The 20276-nt window shown below is 36.2% G+C and overlaps 1 protein-coding gene across 1 annotated transcript in view; it reads right to left on the reverse strand.

Moving 5' to 3' along the window:
- ADAM7 (ADAM metallopeptidase domain 7) overlaps positions 1 to 20276 on the reverse strand; it is a 68968-nt gene that overhangs the window by 35963 nt on the left and 12729 nt on the right. The window contains exons 4-8 of the mRNA XM_075557207.1: positions 17577 to 17652; positions 15815 to 15891; positions 14028 to 14217; positions 12729 to 12782; positions 7104 to 7175 (exon numbers count right to left, since the gene is read on the reverse strand). Of these exons, the coding sequence (XP_075413322.1) occupies positions 7104 to 7175; positions 12729 to 12782; positions 14028 to 14217; positions 15815 to 15891; positions 17577 to 17652 (469 nt within the window). The remainder of the gene's footprint in view (positions 1 to 7103; positions 7176 to 12728; positions 12783 to 14027; positions 14218 to 15814; positions 15892 to 17576; positions 17653 to 20276) is intronic.

A 20276-nucleotide genomic window follows, 5' to 3' on the forward strand; every position in this document is an offset into this window, starting at 1 on the left:
TAATGTGAAAGTCTTCCTCTCTCTGCATCCTCTCCAGCATTTATTATTTTCTATTTTATTGGATTTTACTAAAAACATTTGCTAAAAGAGGCGATAGCTCATTGTTTTTTTAATTTGCATTTTTTATATTGCTAATAATCTCGAACACATCTTCATATGCTTGTTGATCACCTGGATGTTGTCTTTGGTGAACTGTCTGTTCATGTCTTGTGCCCATTTCTTGGCTGAATTATTTGTATTTTCTTATTAAGATATTCTAATCTGCTGCTGCGGATTTTAGTGAGTAGCCCTTCATCCAATGTATAATTGCTGAATATTTTTTCTCAGGCTGTGGGCTCTCTGTTGACTCTTTCATTGAAGTCTTTTGATTTGCATAAATGATGTGTTATATTTTAGTAGATCCCAGATCTTTGTTTTGTCTTCTATGGTGTGGTTATTATCATGAAGATTGGTGTGTGTTTATGCCTTGTACCAATCCTTAAATTTCTTCCTATTATTTCGTTGATAGTCTTTATAATTGTGTGATATATATTTAGATCTTTAGTCATCTTGAATTTATTTTTGTTCATGATGTGAAGTATGGGTTCCGTTTGGCAAATGACGATGCAGTTTTTCCAACACCATTTGTTAAAAGGTCTATCTCTTCCTAATTTAATGTGTTTTGGTCTTTTATAAAATATTAGGTGTCTATAAATATTTAGCTTGTTTTTCTGGGTTCTCACTTCTAAGCTATTGGTCTTTACATCTGTCAATGTACCAGTATTCGCTGTTTTGATTACCATGGATATATAGTAGGATTTAAAGTCTGGGATTAAAAGACTCCCTACACTGCTTTTATTTTTAATGGTGTTTTATTTATCCTAGGTTACTTTCCACTCCATATAAAGTTGGTGATTAGTTTTTCCATTTCTTTGAAGCATGGTGGTAGGATTTAGATCAGAATTGCATTGAATTTATAAAGTATTTTTTATAATATTGACATTTTCAATGTCGATTGCGATCGATTTTCTGTTTTCCATGATGTTGTTTATGAGTCTAGTTGTAAGTACTTTTCTTTAAATGATTTTGTGATGCATTGTAAAGGCCTTGGATTTTCTTGAGCAAGTGCTCGAATCATCACTTCAGGGATAAGAGTTATGCCATCTGTATTTTGTTACTGAGAACATTATACTGAGTGAAGCAGCCAATCCTGGTACTACATTCTTCTTCACATAATCTAGTTCTCAGATCATGTTTTCAGCATACAATTGGATCAAGTCTGATGACAAGATACACTCCTCGTGTGTACCCTTTCTGATTTTAAACCATGCAGTATCTCTCTTTTTTTTAATTTGTGAAAGACTGCTTTGTGGTATATGTACAAGCTCTCTATGAGCATAATTAATAGTTTTGAAATTCCTGTTCTTTGTAATAGTATCCACAGTTTGTTACGATATAAAAAGTTGGATTCCCTGGTCTAATAAAAAAATACAGTAGCACATCACTGGTATTTTCTGCTTTTAGCCACATCCATCTCACATTGGCAACAATGGGCCTCATTCCACATCAAGCTTCTGAACTGTGCTTAAATTTCTGGTAGCTCCCTGTCAATGTACTGCTACAACTATTTTTTATTTATATTCAACAATATGTTACTTGTATGTGATATTAATGATACTATTAAATAATTCCCAATTTCTTTTGGGTTAGCTTTTTTATTTCAGAAGGATAGAGCACTTCCAATCTTGTGGCCCACTACTCCTCCACCAAAGTCTGTGGCTTGAACAATACTGCATCCATTGATTAGACAGTCCAATGGGCATTCCATTCCCAGTGCCTTGTTTTGCACTAGGGTCTTCAGTTGATCTTGTTGTTGTTGTTGTCAGTTGCCATTTAGTCCGTTTTAACCCCTTAGCAATTCTATGTAAGATGGAACAAAACATTGCCCAGTCCTGTGTCATCCTCACAAATGTACCTATTAAAGCAGCCACTGTGTCAAGCCATCTCTTTGAGGGCCTTCCTCTTTTCCCTGTCTCACCACTTTATCAAGACATGATGTCCTGTGTGCAAAATCTGCAAGATGAAGTCTCAGCGTCCTTACCTCTAAGGAACACTCTGGCCATCCTTCTTTCAGGACAGAACGGGTTGTCCTTTTGGCAGCCCCTAGTACTTAAATAATCTTTGCCAGCAGTACCATTCAAGCACACCAATTCTGTGGTCTTCCTTAGTCAATGTCCCATTATCATATGCATATGAGGCAATTGAAATTACTATAATTTTGGTCAGGTGCACTTTAGTCCTCAAAGTGACATCCTGTTCTTCAACACCCTAAAGGAATCTTGTGCAGCAGATTTACCCAATGCAGTGTGTCCTATGATCTCTTGATTACTGCTTCCAGGAGCACTGATTGTGGATCCAAGCAAGACAAAATCCTTTACAACTTCAATCTATTCTCCATTTATCATGATACTATCTATTGGTCCAGTTGTGCAGGTTTCGTTCCTCTTTACATTGAGTTGTAATCCTCAACAAAGGTTGAAATCCTTGATCTGCGGATGTTGGTGCTGCAAGTCCCCTTCATTTTCAGCAAGAAGGCTGCGTCATCTGCATATCACATTGTTAATAAGTCTTCCTCCAGTCCTGATGCCAAATTCTTCTTCTTATAAGCCAGCTTTTCCGATTACTTTCTCAGCATACAGATTGAATAAGTATGGTGAGACGATACAGCCCTGTCACACACCTTGATTGATTTTAAACCATGCAACGTTCCCTTGTGTTTGAATGAATGCCTTTTGGTCAATGCGCAAGTTCAACGGGGGCACGATGAAGTGCTCTGGAATTCCTGTTCTTCTCAAGGTTATCCATAGCTTGTTGTGGTCCACACAGTTGAATGCCTTGGCATTGTCAACAAGACTCAAGTAAACATCTTTCTTGTATTCTCTGCTTTGAGCCAGAATCCATCTGACATTAACAATAATATCCCTAGTTCCGTGTCCTTTGATGCACCCAGCCTGAGCCTCTATCAGCTCCCTGCCAAGGAACTCCTGTAAGTGTTGTTAGAAGATCTTCAACAAAAATTTATTCATATGTGATATCAATTATATTGTTCTGAACATTCTGTCAGGTCACCTTCTTTGGAATGGCTAGAAATATGAAACTCTTCCAGTTAACCAGACAAGTAGCTGGTAAGTGCTTCCAGTGCTTCCTCAGCTTGTTGAAACCTTTCATTTGGTATTGCATCAATTCCTGGAGACTTAAGCCTTCAGTGTCATTTGAACTTCTTCCCTCAGTACCGTTAGTTCTTGCTAGCTTGGCGCTTCTTGAGTGTGGAATACTGACTGGCTCTTTCCGGTGCAGCGCCTCTGTGTAGTCTTCACATTCTCTTGATGTTTCCTGCATCATTCAATATTTTTCCTCTAGGATCTTTGAGTTTTGAATTTTTTTCTGTAATTTTTTCGGTGTCATATATGCTGGGTGTGTTCTTCATTTTGGGTTTCTAATCCTAAGTCTTTTCACATTTCATTTATAAAATTTGACTTTGTTTTTTCAAGCTGCCCTTTGAAATTTTCTATTTAGCTCTTTTACATCTTCATTTATTCTATTTACCTTACTTACCCTACAATGGAGAGCAAGTTTCAGAATTTCTTCTGATATCCACTTTGATTTTTTCCTTCTTTCTTGTTTGATTATTTTTTAAAATGATCTTTTGCTTTCTTCATGAATGATATTCTTGATGTCCCTCCACAGCTCATCAGATCTTGTGTCATTAATGTTCAATGCAGCAAATCTGTTCTCAAAATGTTTTTGAAATTCAGGTGGGATACATTCAAGGTTATATTTTGGACCTCATCGATTTATTTTCATTTTCTTCAGCATCAGCCTGAACTTACATATGAGCAATTGTTCATGTGTTCCACAATTGACCGCTGTTCTGGTTTTGCCTACTGATAGTCAATTTGATTTCTGTGTATTGCCTATGGGTTGTTCAACAAAGGTATTGACTATGAACCAGTCATTGGTCTTGCAAAAATGCATTCTCCAGCTACTGTCCATTTCTCTGTTTCCAACTTTTGCATTCCAATCAATAACCCTACCACTCCTTCTTGATTGCAAGCTTTATCCATGTCCATTGGTGGTATTATTCAATTTCTTCATCATTCATTTTTGTGGCCAGGACCCTTGATGTAGTGGTGATGCTGGGCTGTGATCCACACTTTGAAACCTAGAGCTGCTCCTCAGGAGACAGAGAGTCCACTCTCAGAAACAGTTACTGTTTGGGACTCTCTGTGGGGTTTCCTATAGGACTGCTACAAGGCACTGAGTGGGTGAGAATTTTTGTGGTTGGTACGTAAATTTGTTATATTGTTTGTATAATTTGTTATCTTGATTGTATTTCCTCGAATATGGAAAGATATAATCCTGTCATGGAGACCATTGTGCTTCAAGATAGAGCTTGAAATATTCTCTGATAATGAATACAATTCAATTCCTCTTGATTGTCTCATTCCCAACATAGTAAAAAATATGATTTGTTTTCTATTTAAAAGAGTCCATCTAAGCTGACTACATTCCACATTCTGATTATTTGCTGATTTCTGCGGCTGTTTGTTCTCACCTTAATCTGTGCTCCATCAGCAAATATAGATCCCAAAATGTCTACTCCTGAAGGCTTTCTTCCATGTACCGTATGCCACCAGACTTGACTCTTCTCTGAGAATCCGCTCCTACTCCGTCACACTTCACATGCCTTCCAACCTAAGGAACCCATCTTCCAGCACTATTTCCAACAATGTTCTCTTACATTCATTAGGCTTCAGTATCTGACAGAGTTTCCATGTTAGACATAGGTTTTCAGTTGCCACTTCCTCCAAAGGCAGCAGCCAATTTGTTCTGTGCAGTCTGTTCTTAGTGTGGAAGTGCTCCTAAACCCTGTCCATTGTGGGTGACCCTGCTGCATTTTAAATACCAACAATCTTACTTTAGTGGATAGTATACTGATTCATAAACAGATACTAAGTTTTAAGAAAAAGATTATATGAATAAATAAAAATTAGTAATAACTAATAAATATGTGTTATTGAGTGACAAAATCACTGTACAAATATAAGATATTAAAATTATTCTAAGTTGAATGTGAGGTATATAAGAAACCTCTTAACTATTTTCTCAATTTAAAAATATATAAATGGCAAAAGTTTGTAAAAAATTCCATAAATTTTCACTTCCATTTTTTTTCACAAACTTTGGGAAATCCTCTCATATGTTATAAGTATTAAAGTGTCCTAAACAATAAAATTCATGTTAAAGTATGGATATAACATTAGCATTAAGACGGATGAGAAATATTGATGTATTATCAATTTCTTTAACTTTATGTGTAGTGACATACTTTTCTGAAAGTAGACAGTGGTCTATAAAGAAGCAGAGGTATAAGTAAAATTCCAATACTGCAATAAAAATGAATCATAATAACCATTCAATTGATGCTAGATCAGACAGAAAATTTGGATAAAAGAAACAAATAAATGATGGAATAAGTAGTAAACAATAAATCAAATGATAGATTTTAGTCCAACAATATCATTAATTATATTAAATGTGAATGGTCTAAACATATCAATTAAGAGACAGAGATTATCAGATGGGCAAAAAAATAAAATGCTGCCTATAAGAAACTCACTTTAAATGTAAAGAGATAGTTAAGTTAAAAGCAAATGTGTTAATAAAAGGTATTATACAAATCCTTATCGAATGGAAACTGAAGTGGCTACAGTAACATCAGACAAGGTAGACTTTAGAACAATGCATATTTCCAGGAGTAGGGAAAGCACTGCACAATGATACAGTGCCAATTCAAGAAGAGGGCACCTCAAACATAGATACATTTCCATCTAACCACAGAGTTTCAAATTATATAAAGCAAAAACAAAACTCTGTAACAGGAGAAAGAGATAAAGCCACAATTATAATTGAAGATATCGATATTCTTCCCCTAATAATTGTAAGAACAAGTAGCCAGTCAATAAGAATATAGAAGACCTTATAATCACTATCAAATGATTTGATACAACTGATATTAGTACAAAAATATAAGCAACCCTGATTTTTCCTAGTACACATGAACATTCATCATGATAGAATGGATTCTGGGCTATAAGATAAATCTCAAAATTTTAATATAATTGAAAGGGGTAAATTATATATCTAAATTTAATGGAAACCATATTAAAATTAAATAACAAAGATATACTTTAAAATCCCCAAATGTTTCCAAGTTAGTTAACACATTTATATATTATAACTGAATCAAAGAGAAAACAATAGAGTCATCATACATATTTACAATTAAATTTAAGTAATAGAAAACTTATCAAAATTTGTGAGAATGAAGAACTTACCACTAACCTCACTGTCTTGGTATTTACATGAAATGAGTTTTGTTTGTGTATACATTTTCACAAATATGCAAAGCAGTTTTGTGTACAGTGCTTTAGAGATGTTTACACTGTGCACAATGCTTTAGATATTTATAGCACTTTTATCAGTAAAAGAAATCTATCCTTCAACTGGTGAGTGGATAACTACTAACTTAGAGTGGTCCTGGCTTGCAGTATCTTTATCTACATGGTTCCTTATCCTACTAATGAAACCAGTGTATCTTTAGAGTCAGTGTAAATAAAAGATATGTATGATTCTCAATATTTCTTTTTAAAACTAGTACTGTTTATTCTGAATTAGGCATATTAAACACATTACTGAAATATATATATGTTTAATTCTGCACAAAATCGTGAGCAAAAAAATATAGCTGGAGAATCATTTTGTTATGGGACACTGCAGAGAAGTGATTTAATGACATTTGGTTATACATTCTAAAAATAACAGTATGATGAGAGGCCATTATTTAAACTTATTTAAATATTAACAACATTAACTTATAAAACCAAAAATCTCCGAGGTTCATTTGTTGCTATGAATATTTCAATACATTTTACTAATTAGTCTCTGGTGAATTTTATTGTTTGGGATGTTTTAGTATCAATGTTGCTACAAAAATTCAGCAGATATCTATATTTTCATTTATGTTTATATTTTAACATGTTTCAAAATGATTGAAAGCTTACCATATTGACAAAATTGACCATTCCCAAAATCCGGTTCCTTAGCTTATCATAAGGATGATTATTCCTGCGATACTGGAGATACAAACAGAAAAGTATTCATTAAAAATAGAAATTGAATAGAAGTTCAAGAAAATATTAAATATATGATGAGATTTTTCAAAAGAAAGCAATCATTGGTACATGCATATGAAAACTGTTCTTGTTAACTTAATGTTGGGGAAATTAAAAAATAGCTACATATAACAAACATTTCCTAAAGACAAGGTTAGCACCGATTTGTTTCTAACTTTATTTTTTCATCTTTTACATTACATTGACTTATTAAACCAATTGACAGGTGTTCCTTCGAGTCTGTTTTTATAACTTTGATATGATATAACTTTGGTCAGCTTGCTCATGTGACTTTTTTTTTAATCTAGCAAGTATCTTCCAGTTACTAGTCCATCACTCTGCTAATTATCTAAATATGTAAAACAGATATAGCATGAGAATCATTTCACCTTTTTAACTCATCCCTAGATCCCCAGTCTATAAAGGGCTTATTTTAATTGCCACTAATTGAAAATAAAACTCTTCTTCTTCTTCTCTCCCTGCTATCCAGTCAGTTCCTGCTCGTGGTGACCTTACAAGACAAGGGAGAACTGCCCTGTGGGTCTCCTGGATGATAAATCTTAATGGGAGTAGAAAGCCTCACTTTTCTCCTGTGGAGAAGCTTGTGACTTAGAACTGCTGATCCTGTGCTTGGTAGCCCAATTTGACTCACTACACCACTAGGGCTCCTCTTGATAGGACCACAAATACGCCCTTAACTATCAAGTCTATCGAAATGCTTTTCCCTTTTACTGATCCTATTGTCTACTATTATTGACCGTTTCTCTTTCAAGATATGCCGTGTCACCTTGCTTTCTATCGCCCCATTCACTTCTGCGATACTTCATACTTAGGAATCTGCTACCATTTCTAAGTTATTTTATTGTGTATCTCTCTTTTCTTACCATCTTCTGTACATTTTTATAGTAAATACATTTCATATCAGGACTCCCATTGAAAGATTGATAGTTATTTCCCTAAATGCACTGTTGATAAGGCTTCTGGGGCTTCTTAGGTTTACATTATTGTGTATACTTTACTAAATGTTTGGGATTCAGATATTAGAGTCTTTTCTGCTACAGTGACTGGCTACCTCTGGTTATATGCATCAGCATCTTGACTGTACTTTCCTACTTAAAATTATTTACATTTTCCCCAAAGTATACTTATTAACATATTATACAGTATTCATTAATGACTGCCTTAAAAAGTCTATTCGGACTGGAACAACCCACCTTGCTCTTGTTGTGTTTTTAACATGTTAACTGCCCTGCATGACTGATACTAAAAATTTAGCATCAAGTCTGCACATGTGAGTTTCTTATTAAATATTTACTAACCAAATGTAGATTGTTTACCATAGAAACTTCTTTTAAAACTCCTTCAAATATTAAAGCAGAATTTATGTGAGCTATGCATACAATATGAACTCAAAATGAGAAGACATAGCTGTAAATATCAATTAATAATTGGAGCTTGGAATGTATAAATATAGGAAAATTATAAGTCATGAAAAACTTAATGGAGCACATAAAGATCAATATCTTAAATATTTGTGAGCTGAAATGGAAGGGTGTTGTCTATTTTCAGTCAGATAATTGCATGCTTCACTATACTCGGAGTGAGAAATTCAAGATAAATGGAGTTTCGTTCATAGTCAAAAAGGACATTTCAAGACCTAACATGAAGTCAGTGTTGTCTGTGATAGGGTAATATTTACCTTCATACAAGGAAATCCAGTCAATAAAATGATTATTCAAATTTACTGAACAATGTCTAAAGCTAATGATGAAGAAATTAAAGATTTTAACCCATGTCTTCAGTTTGAAATTGATTAAACATGCACATAAGAGACATTGACAGTTATTGGCATTGTAATGAAAGAGCCAAAAACAAAAAAGAAGGAACACTAATTGGAAAATATGGCCTTGGTGACACAAACCAAGTTGGAGATCACATGATAGAATTTTGCAAGACCAACAACTTCTTAATCAATAATACCTTTTTCTTTTTCTTAATAATAACTTTTTCGATAATTCTCCAGATGGAATATATATACATCAAACTAACTGTATCTACAGAAAGAGACAACACAAAAGCTCAATATCAGTAGCTAATAGAAAGCAGGTATTAACTGTGGAATAGGCCATATGTGAGTTCAGGATGTAGTTGAAGAAAATCAAAACAAGTCCACAAGGGCCATAATGAGGCCTTGAATCCGTTCCATGAGAATTTCTAAAAGACCTCAAGAGAGGATTTGACTAGTGGAACATGAATGTCAGGAGACCAACGAGCCATGGGCTGACCTCAGGAACATCGTACGTGGAGGGAGAAAAGGTCATTTAAAAGGCAGTGAAGAAGGAAAAGACCCAAGTCAATGTCAGAAGCATCTGAAGCAGGCTTTAATCATAACTGAAGCAAATGGAAGAAATTGTGACATCAGCAGAGCTGAGGATAAACTTTCACAGGAAAGCTAAAGACAATAAAAGATTATAATTAAATGGACAAAAACTTAGAGTGAGCAAACCAAAAAAGGAAGAACACGCGTCCAGCATATTATCAGCTGGGAGAACTAGAGGAAAAGCATTCAAACCTCGAGTTTCAATATCGAAATATTCTATGGACAAAACATTGAATAAAAAGGAAGGCTCTAAGGGAGATGGAATGAATGTACAGAGTACCACAGAGAACCAGTGGACCTCCATCCTTGCCAAGAGGGAGTGTATGTTCAAGAACCAATGGGAATAAAAGACACAGTCAGTGCTGAGCTGGAGGCACTAACCAGAAACAAGGTCCCACACGTCGGTGGGTGCCAATTGCAATGTTCCAACAAGCAGATGAAGCACTGGAAACACTCACTCATGTACCCTGAGAAATTTGCGAGACAACTACTTGACCAACTGACCGGAAGAGAGCCATGTTTGTTCCCATTTGAAAGAAAGCAGACCCAACAGAACGAGGGCGGGATAGAAGTATATCACTGCACTGGGTAAGTCTGGTGCACAGTGCCTCTTTAGAGCATTAAAGGGGATAGAACAGTGTCACTGATATCACATGCTAGTAAACTTTGGATGAAAATCATTTGAACAGTGCATTTTCAGGGAGCTGCCAAGGTTCAGGCCAGATGCAGAAGAGGACTTAGAACAAAAGATATCAGTGCTGATGTCACATGGATCTTGGCTCAAAGCGGAGAATACGATAAAAATAAAATGCTTTGCATAGTGTGTTATTGACTATGGGGACCATAACAAACTATAAATAAGTTTGAGAAGTATGGACATTCTAAAATATTTCATTGTGTTCATTTGGAACCTATACATGGATCAAGAGGCAGGTGTGTGAAAAGAACAAGGCAATGCTGAATGGTTTAAAATCAAGAAAAATGTGCATAGAGGAAAGAACTAGGAGGCAAAGAACATTTATGGAGGTCTAAATACAAGTATATACATATGTAAATATAATTATATATAAAAATAGGGAAATTGATCTATGTGCATATACTTATATGTTAAGCCTTAAGGCAGGAGACGGACATTGGGCCTTTACTCAAGTACTCCCTCAACATAAGAACACTTTGTTCTAATAACCCAGCATTCTGTGATGCTCACCATCCCTATAGGATAGCTGAAGACAAAATGGGTGCATAAGCAAATGTGGGGAAGAAAATTTGATGGCTATCAAGAGAGGTAGTGTCTGGAGTTTTAAAGGCTTGAAGAAAAACAAGCAGCCATCTAGCTGAGAAGCAGCAAAGCCCACATGGAAGAAACACACCAACCTGTGTGATCATGGGGTGTCCATGGGATCAGGTATCAGGCATCAAAGACCCAGAATAAAAAATCATATCTGTGAGAATGAGAGAGAGGGTGGAGACTCAAAGCCCATCTGTGGACAATTGGACATCCCCTTACAGAAGGGTCACCTGGAAGAGATGTGCCAGTCAGGGTGCATTTTAGCACCGATGAAACATACAATTTTCCTCTAGTTCTTTAAGGTGCCCTCCCTCCCCCCCCCACTATCATGACCCCAATTCTACTTTACAAATCAGGCTAGACCAGAGCATGTATATGGGTACAGATAAGAATTGGAAACACAATTCAGGACAGATAAACCCCTCCGGACCAATAATGAGAGTAGCGATACCAGGAGGGGAAGGGGAAGATGGGCAGAGAAAGGGAGAACCAATCACAATGGTCAATAAATAAACCCCTCTCAGGGGGAAGAACATCAGAAAAGTTGATGAAGGGAGACAACAGGCCATGTAAGATATGAAAATAATAATTTATAATGTATCAAGTGTTCATTAGAAAGGGAGGATGGGGGAGGGGGGAATGAGGAGCTGATTCCAAGGGCTCAAGTAGAATGTTTTGAAAATTATTATGGCAATGTATGTACAAAAGTGATTGACACATGGATGACTGGATGGATTGTGATAAAAGCCGGAAGAGCCCACAATAAAATGAATTTAAAAAAATGATTGTATTCTACTTGTTCAATCTGTATGCTGAAAATTAGAGAAGCTGGACTTTAGGAGCATGATATCAGTGTTGGAGGAAAATTTATTAAAAACCTATGATATTCAGATGATACAATTTTGTTTACTGAAAGCGAGGCGATAGTATTGAAACACTTGCTGATGAAGATCAAGGATTGCAGCCTACAGTATGTACTACAATTCAAAGTGAAGAAGACAAAAACCCTCACAACTGGACCAATAGGTCATGATAAACAGAGAAAAGATTGAAGTTGTCAAGGATTTTGTCTTGCTTGGGTCCATAATCCATGCTCATGAAAACAGATCAAGGGGCATGTCGCATTGGGTAAATCTTCTGCCCAAGACCTCTTTAGAGGATTGAAAAAACAAGGATGGTACTTGGAGGACTGAGAACTGACCCAAGCCATGGTATTTCCCATGGCCTCATGTGCATGTGAAAGTTGGGCATCGAATAAGGCAGACCAAAGAGGAATCAGTGCATTTGAACTACAGGGCCAGAGAAGAATATTAAAAATACTATAGATAGCCAAAAGAACCAACAAATCTATCTTGGAAGAAGTACAACCAGAATGCTCCTTAGTTGCAATCCTGGGTTTCATATACTGAAAAACTTAGACAAATGCACTGCACAGCTTCAAGGAGGCTACCCACAATGACCACATACCACAGGGAATGAAATGGAAACAAAAATTGAAAAGAAAATAAACCCCAGAGAATAGATTACAAACCCAATCAAGTCCTAAGAGCTACATTTTTGTTGCTAATGATGAAAATTTAAATAAGCATCCTTAACAGGGATAATTTCTTATGCTCAATTTCAGTATTTCTATATATTCATAATGAGCAAGGGAATGGAACTACTACAACTTGGTTTACTATATCACCACGAAATTCAACAGTCACGAATATAAATCTGTTTGGGGAAGTCAGAGCTCTAGAACTTGCATGGAATGGTGGTGAGAATCATGTTTCCACTTCGTTGGAATCCCAACTGTATTCTTCTAAGGACGAGTGAGGAGCAAGGCATGTGTCTGCAAACTTACCATGCTGTAATCAGCAACAATAAACAGTTCAATGTATTTTTCGTTATAAGCATTCTGGAAATAAATTGAAATTTTAATAAAGTATGATTAACAATTATCATCTTGATGTTTTAAGTTCAAAAACACATTTCAAAAGTAAGAAATGTTATTGATACAAGAAGATGAAGCACAGAATATATCTAATATTTCTATAAACTTATCTCTGTAAGAACCCACTGTTCTCCTAAAAGATGTGGTCCTTTATTTTATATCAGATTTCAGTGAGTCAGATGCAGCACCTCATATTTTACTCTTTTGTCTTTCTTGGTTTAATCCTGCACTTAAGAGAAAAATAGTAAGTGAAGAATAGTGAATCTAGTTTTAGAATTTAGCCCTTCGTTTTCTAAGTAAAACATGGGCTCATAATAAAAGGAACCATCAGAAGCTGGGTGTCAAAACTCAGGACTAACTAATGGGATTGGCAGCACCTCTGTCTCTCCCCTTTCCTCCCAGCTTCTACTTCCTCCCAGTCTCTACTCCAGGAGAACTTGTAGAAACGCTGCATGAGATCAGCCTTTAATTTTTATCAAACGCCAACACAAAGAACTGTCTCTACATTATTATCTTCCAATGAGCATGCATGCAAATAATGGACTTAGTAAACATCAAAAGTAGGTTACTGAAAGATTTGAAATAAGGCATTGCTTTATGGAGTAGAGAATCATTCTTTCATAGATCTGTTTGTTCAGCAGACATTCATTAAGTGTATGGCACGTTGCAGACACCGTCCTGAATACAGACAGTATCATTAGCATGCAGAGAATTGAAGGATAAATGAACTAGTTGTACAGAGAAACGAGCAAAGGACTCACATATGAAGATACCATATCAAAATTCAACTGGTTATTACCCTTCATTGTTTTTAACCAGTTAAAACATTTGGCTTAATGAAAAGATGAGACCATGGCTGATCACCAACATCACCAACTCCCAGCAACATAGAAAATAAGACAATATTTAAAATAGGTTTCAGAACATTTCAAACATTATCTCTCACAATCTTAAAGCTATAAACCTATATGTAGGAATTTAGAAAAATATCTTCTATATCAGTGAAATGAAATTAGATTTGCTATAGAGAAAGAACACTTTATACATCAAGAACAAAAACAAAACAAAATTGACATTTCCAATTTCAGGCAATGAATTGTCAGACTTTGAATAAAATACACATTTAATTAGCCGGGCTGCTAGGCTGTGTTTTAAGATAATAAAGGACATAAGTATTCTCCCTGGGGACACATGATTTAAAAGTAAAGCACTCACTTCCATGTTAGTTTTCCTAGATTTAGGGCTTGGGGCAGTGTTGTGGGTGAAATGGAGCTCCGTGCAGGAATAATTGGCGGCATAATGCACCTTCGGGTTATATCTGAACACCAAATGCTCTCCTTCGTCTGTGTATTTCACTGGCTCAATGAGGTACCTTTGGTCTTTTATCCTGAAGAACCCCCTACAGAAATTGAAATCACAAAATCTATTCAAGATCTGTAACTGTTCTGTACCTTAATGATTTACCTTTTCAAGAGAGTAAGACTATAGAGCAAGCAGAAGGCAATTAATGAGAATGTTGACGTACTATGTGAAATGCCCCTGAATAATGTGTGTAGAAATTGACAACAGGGAACCTAATTTGCTGTGCAAAATTTCACAGAAAACACAATAATATATTATTTTTAAAGGAAAGGAAAGAAAAAGAGGGGAAGAGCAGGAAGATGAGGAAGAAGACAAGGATTAGGAGGAAAAGAAAGATAGCGAAAAGAGAAAGAAAGATACGTGGCCTGATCCTCATGAGAATCTACTCTAGCGCCCAGGGGGTTAAAAAATGCTAGATGGCATGTGACCTTTGGCCAAATTAATAACTTTTCTGACAGTAAACCCCTTTGGACTTCCAGAAGTGAAGCAGTCACATTTCCATTTTGAAGTATGGGTACCAAGGACTATTTGCTGCTTGTGCATGTGGACCCCTGGCAGGCTCTGAGTTCTTGCAAGTAATTGGTGAATTCCCATGCCCCTCCTGCATTAATTATGGATTCATAATATGAACGCAAGCACACCTGTGTGATATGTTTGTCATTGCAGCATTCCCATTCCTGGAGACATTCAGGACTCCTGAAGTCATTGGAAAGGCAGACAGACGTTTCCTTCTCCTCTCCCCGTTGCCTTCCCAAATCTTCTTCCTTTCTTCTCGAAACCCCGATAAATAGGGAACCTTAAGCTTTGACTCTAAATTTTAATTTCAGTGACCCGACATGCTGCCTGGTTTAGTATAAAGCTGTAAGGCACTATGATGTGATGAGGGGATTCTCAAGGCCACCAGTCAGGAAGCCTGGTTTTCAGAATCAACCATTCTGGTAGACACTGTTCAGTGAGTTCTGACTTACAGCAACCGTGTGTCCAACAGAAGGGAACCCTGGGCTGCTAATTGCACAGTCAGCTGCTCAAAACTTCCAGCTGCTCCTCAGAAGAAAGGGGAAGCTTTCTGCTCCTGTTAAGATTTACTGCTGTGGAAGGCCAAGGGAACAGTTCTACTCTACCCTACTATGAATTAGAACCAACTGGATGACAGTAAGAATTTTGTGATTGTGGTCGTCTGTCTGTCTGTTTACATGCAACAAGATGAAGCACTGCTTGTCTCTGGACCATCCTCGCAACCACTGCAACTCAAAGCTTGAGGATTTCCAGGAGGCTTCTCACTCTGAGTCCCATGATCCTATGCTGCTAAACTCCTCTTGTTTGGGTGGTGCATTACATTTCTTTGCATCAAGAACATTAAACAGTGGGCCAGAAGTTACAGATATTGGTGAGAATCTACAGCGCCTCTCAATTCCTTTTTACTAGGGTTTCTGAAAAGGAGCCATGGGGGTCCTTGACTGCTTCCAGAGAAGTAGTAGTCTGCTTCCATTAAAGCTCTATCCTATAGCATATCAATGAGTTGGAATCTATGAGAAGGTAATGGACTAAGGGAACCTGAAAGGTAAGAAATGAGGTATACTTTTTTTTAAATTTCCAGGAAATCTCCTAAAGGAAATATATACATACTCCCTTACCTCAGACCATTACATGCACTGATACTGAGCGCAGAATCTACTACATGTGTGATGGATCCTTGGTAAAAACAATGTTCCTAAAAGAGATAAAGAGGCAATTAATACAAGTATAAATATTGGCATGATCAAGAGATCAGTACAAGTATTAATTTGCACATATTTTTTGCAGAGCGTACCAGACTTTCATTTCAATAGATTTTATTTAGATTAATTCATTCATCGCACTCTTTTATTGGGAAACAGGTCTGTGATAGAGTCCTTTTTGAAATATTTTATCTTAGTTTCATGATTTCTTTATGTAGATCAGTAAATGGATTCTTGACACAAAAACTTATCAACTATCAGCTCTAGAAATGTTACAATTTCCTTAGAGATATTCTTTTATTCCATGTAAAATTTAATATATATATAAATGTTTGAATATTATAGTTTTTCCTTTTATTGCCTACTCTTGATGACCTCTATAATTAGGTTTTACTCTTCACCCATATCCCTTCGTGGTTTTCTATTCTGTTTCTTCCTGCACCTGGTGGCACACTGAGTTATGTACTGGTTTGCTAACTGCAAGGTCAGCCGCTCTAAACTACCAGCCACTATGCAGGAGAAAGAGGTAGCTCTCTACCCCCTTAGAGATTTACAGTATTGCAAAGACACGGGACAGTTCTACTGTAGCCTATGGGGTTGCTATGGGTCAAAATTGACTCAATGGCAGGGAGTGGGTTTTGTTGTTGTTGTTGTTGTTGTTGATCAAGTGGCATCATTATTATTCCCAACCTAGTATATTGTCCATGGAAATCCCATCAGTTAAATAGTCTTCCCAACATTGCTAGGCTCTTACCTCCTTCTGGCTGTTATATCTTCTATAGTTCTCCATTACTTTGACAGATCAGTCCCCACCCTTTACATAGAACAATGCTTTCATATGCTGTATTTTTAGAAGATTGCAAGATGGCTTAACATTTTTAGAAGTTGAAAAATGCTTTAGATACCTGAATATGTTTTTAAAACCTTAGATATGACAATAAAGAACAATGTTGGCTTTGGTTAAAAGGTTGCCAAAAGCATTTCCTCAGAATGGGGGATTAGGGTATAAAAATAGATACCAGAATAGAATAAATAAAAAAACAATTTTGAAGGTTCAGAGAAGACTTCAGTATTGGTGTATCAGAGCGACTAGGCAAGGAGACTCAAGTAAAAGAAGAATCCATTCTCTAGAAGGTTTTTCAATAGTTCCATATCTTTAGGTTTTAGACATTTAATTTGATTACAGCTTTGTCAATATGCGGCATATTTCCTTTATGTCTTGCTTCACCCTTCCCCAAGCATTAACATCACAGTCAGTGGTGGCTCTGCACTGAAGCATAGAGCTGCCATCCACAAAGTAGGCAGTTCAAATCCAACAGCTGCTCTGCAAGGAAAAAAAGAGGCTGTCTGATCCTGAAATGATTTATCATCTCAGAAATCCTATAGAACAGCTTAACTTTCCCTTATGAAGTGGCTATGGATTGAAGACAATGAACAGGCACTGAGTGGGTGCATAGAAGTCATAACTAAATGAAAATACAAGGATGGGCGGGTTTCTTTTTAGGCCCTTAGGGTCCGCTCTCTTATTCTAGGATCATTCAGTTAGGACAATCACTTCGTGCCTCATTTTACATCCAGCACTTTCTGAAGTTGATTGTAAAGGTGGAATGGAATTTTTAAAATGATACTCGAATATAGTTATTTCAAAGAAGAAGAATAGAAAAGTTCCATAAATTACCGTGATTTGAGGATGCCGAATCATTTCTCCTTTTGTGGAAGAGTAGATTTCACTGTAATTTGAGGCTAGGAGTTCCCTGGAAATGAAGGCAGAATGGTCTTTACTATGCCTCCAAGATTTCTGAAAAAGCAGTCATGTGAAGGAGGTACTACCATGTAACATTCAAATTTCAACAAGGTCTGCTTCTCCCCCAAATAGAGAAAAACAAACCCAATCAAAAGGAAAGCTTTTTATCTACATTGTGTGACTTTATGAGCACTATAAAAAAAGAAAAAGAAATCTAAACAAGTTTAGCAAAATAACATTTTAGTAAGAACGCAGATCAAATTCCGTCTAATTCAAAAATCTCTTGCCTGAGTAATTTAAAGTGTTTTAAATTTCAAGCTTATAGCATGCCCAGAAGTATATGAGCATCTGATTAAGTTTTGGGAGAGACTAATAAAGACTGAAACTCTCATTAATAAAAAAGAGAAAACCTCTTGCCTTAGTGTCCAAATTAATGCAAATATTTTGAAACATGCACAGATATATATTTATATGTATATATATTACCCAACATTTACACTTTTAGATAACATCATTACGTATTAGTTATAGTCAATTAAGAAATTCAGAAAAGTACAGAAAAAATTTTCCTGAATCCCATTGTAAAAGCACTTGCCAATATTTTGAAATAATTTGATTTATAGTCTCACCAATTGACAAGGAAATAGATCCTTGGGGCAGTGTAAAAAGTTAATAAAAACAAAATCTAAAATATTATATTAACTATTTGATTTAGTTAGGATTTATAGAACAGTACATCCAGAAACTATAAAATACACATTCTTCTCAAGTGTACACTCTAATGTTACCAAGAGTATTTTATCATACATCAAGAGTAACCATATTTTGACCAAAACCTGTTAAAATGAAAAAATTTAAATGTATAGACTTCAAAGTATATCCTTAATAAATAATAAAGTAAACTAAAAATAGGTAACAGAATGATATCTACCACTCACTAAGATCCAGAAACTAAATAGCACATGATTTTATAATCTGTTCATTGAAAAATACATAAAAGAAGTTAGATTTAGTATTTGACACTTTAAAATAAATTGAACTGAATGATAACAAAAGCACAACACCTCATAATTTGTACGATGAATTTCAAATAGTGGTAGAGGAAATAATATAACTTGAATGCTTATACATTTGTAATAACATAAACATAAAAGAATCTGTGATTTTAAAAAGAAATAATTAGTAGAGCCAAATTTTAGTTATTTGATGAAGACAGAAAAGGGGGAGAACGTAAATTACCAATATTAGAAATGAGAGAAGGGTTATCGATAAAATATGTCAGCTATTAAGAAAATAATGAGATGATTATTTCAAAGATTTCATGTGAAATTCTGGCAACTTAAATGCAATGAAACTATAATTTAAAATGAAAATTACATAGGCAATTGGGATAACACAATATCTAGTAAAGAAATTGAATGGTTTATTAAACTTGGGACCCTCTAAAACCACATAAAACTTTCAAGGCACAGCTAGTTTCCTTTGTGAATTTTGTCATAGGTTAGAAAAAAAGAAATAGCTTTGACAGCAAAAATAGTTTTGCTTCAAAAAATGTAGAAAAGGAAACCCATCTTCACTCATTTTTAAGCCAAACTTTAGCATTGCACAAATGAAGAAGACATTACCCAAAACATGCTAAAATCTGCCATTAACGTCGTTATAAAATCCTTAACAAAATCAGCAATATATATTTTTAAATTAAGTGCAGACTTCCAGCGGTGATGGCACCTTCCACAGATGTTCTTCACGGATTCATCAAAAATGATGTGAAAAAGCAGATATTGAGGAAAATCTCAGGCCATGAATCTCTAAGGAATTAAAAATAAATAAGCAAAAACCACAAAGAAAATTAAAGGATGGAAACCACACAGAGAGCTCAAGAGGAACAGCTAATTCTCAAATGATTAACCATGTGTCAAGTAACCCCTCCCACAATGCAGAACAACCTCTGGGGCACCTAACCGAGAGAGGGGGGCCAACTCCGTATTCCCCACACCTGCTGCATTAATGGAAGAATACACAGGTTCCGATCTAGTCACCCGAGCCTATGGTTGCACTTCTTCCTGCACATCCCCAGCAAAACGTGCGTCCTCTGAAAGCAGAGTAGACCTGACTGAATCACTGTATAACATGGGAGGCTATGGAAGGGAAAACTTGATCCCACTGGTCCTCACACCTCCCCACCCCACCCCAGAGGCTGAAGGGGACAGAGATCAACAAATCCCTTCTTGGCAGGGTGGCAGTGAAGGCTGGGATTTACCACTTAGCTCTGACCTCCAGCACTCAGCTTACACAGAGTCTGTCTGACCCTGGGGTTATCGTGGGTCCGGAGTAGGAGGACAGGTTGAAGGTTTGTTTGTGTTTGGTTTTCATTCTTGTTGCTTTTGAGTTGATAAACTATACCAATGCCACAGAAGGATAGAACAATCCTGCTGAGCACGATGATTGGCAACCACAGATGTCAGCTGCAGAGAGGAGGCCTTGATGAAAAGTAGTGGCCAATTCTGATTTTGGATTTGGGGATTTCTGTTTGTGTTTTTCTCCTTGTTCTTTTGTTGTGTGGGTAAACCACAAGTGCAGTGACATGGAACAACAGAGGTGGAATCATCCCTTTCTTCCCCAAATCCTCTCATG

This window comes from Tenrec ecaudatus, chromosome 8 (genome assembly GCF_050624435.1).
Source record: "Tenrec ecaudatus isolate mTenEca1 chromosome 8, mTenEca1.hap1, whole genome shotgun sequence".
Taxonomy (NCBI): Eukaryota; Metazoa; Chordata; class Mammalia; order Afrosoricida; family Tenrecidae; genus Tenrec; species Tenrec ecaudatus.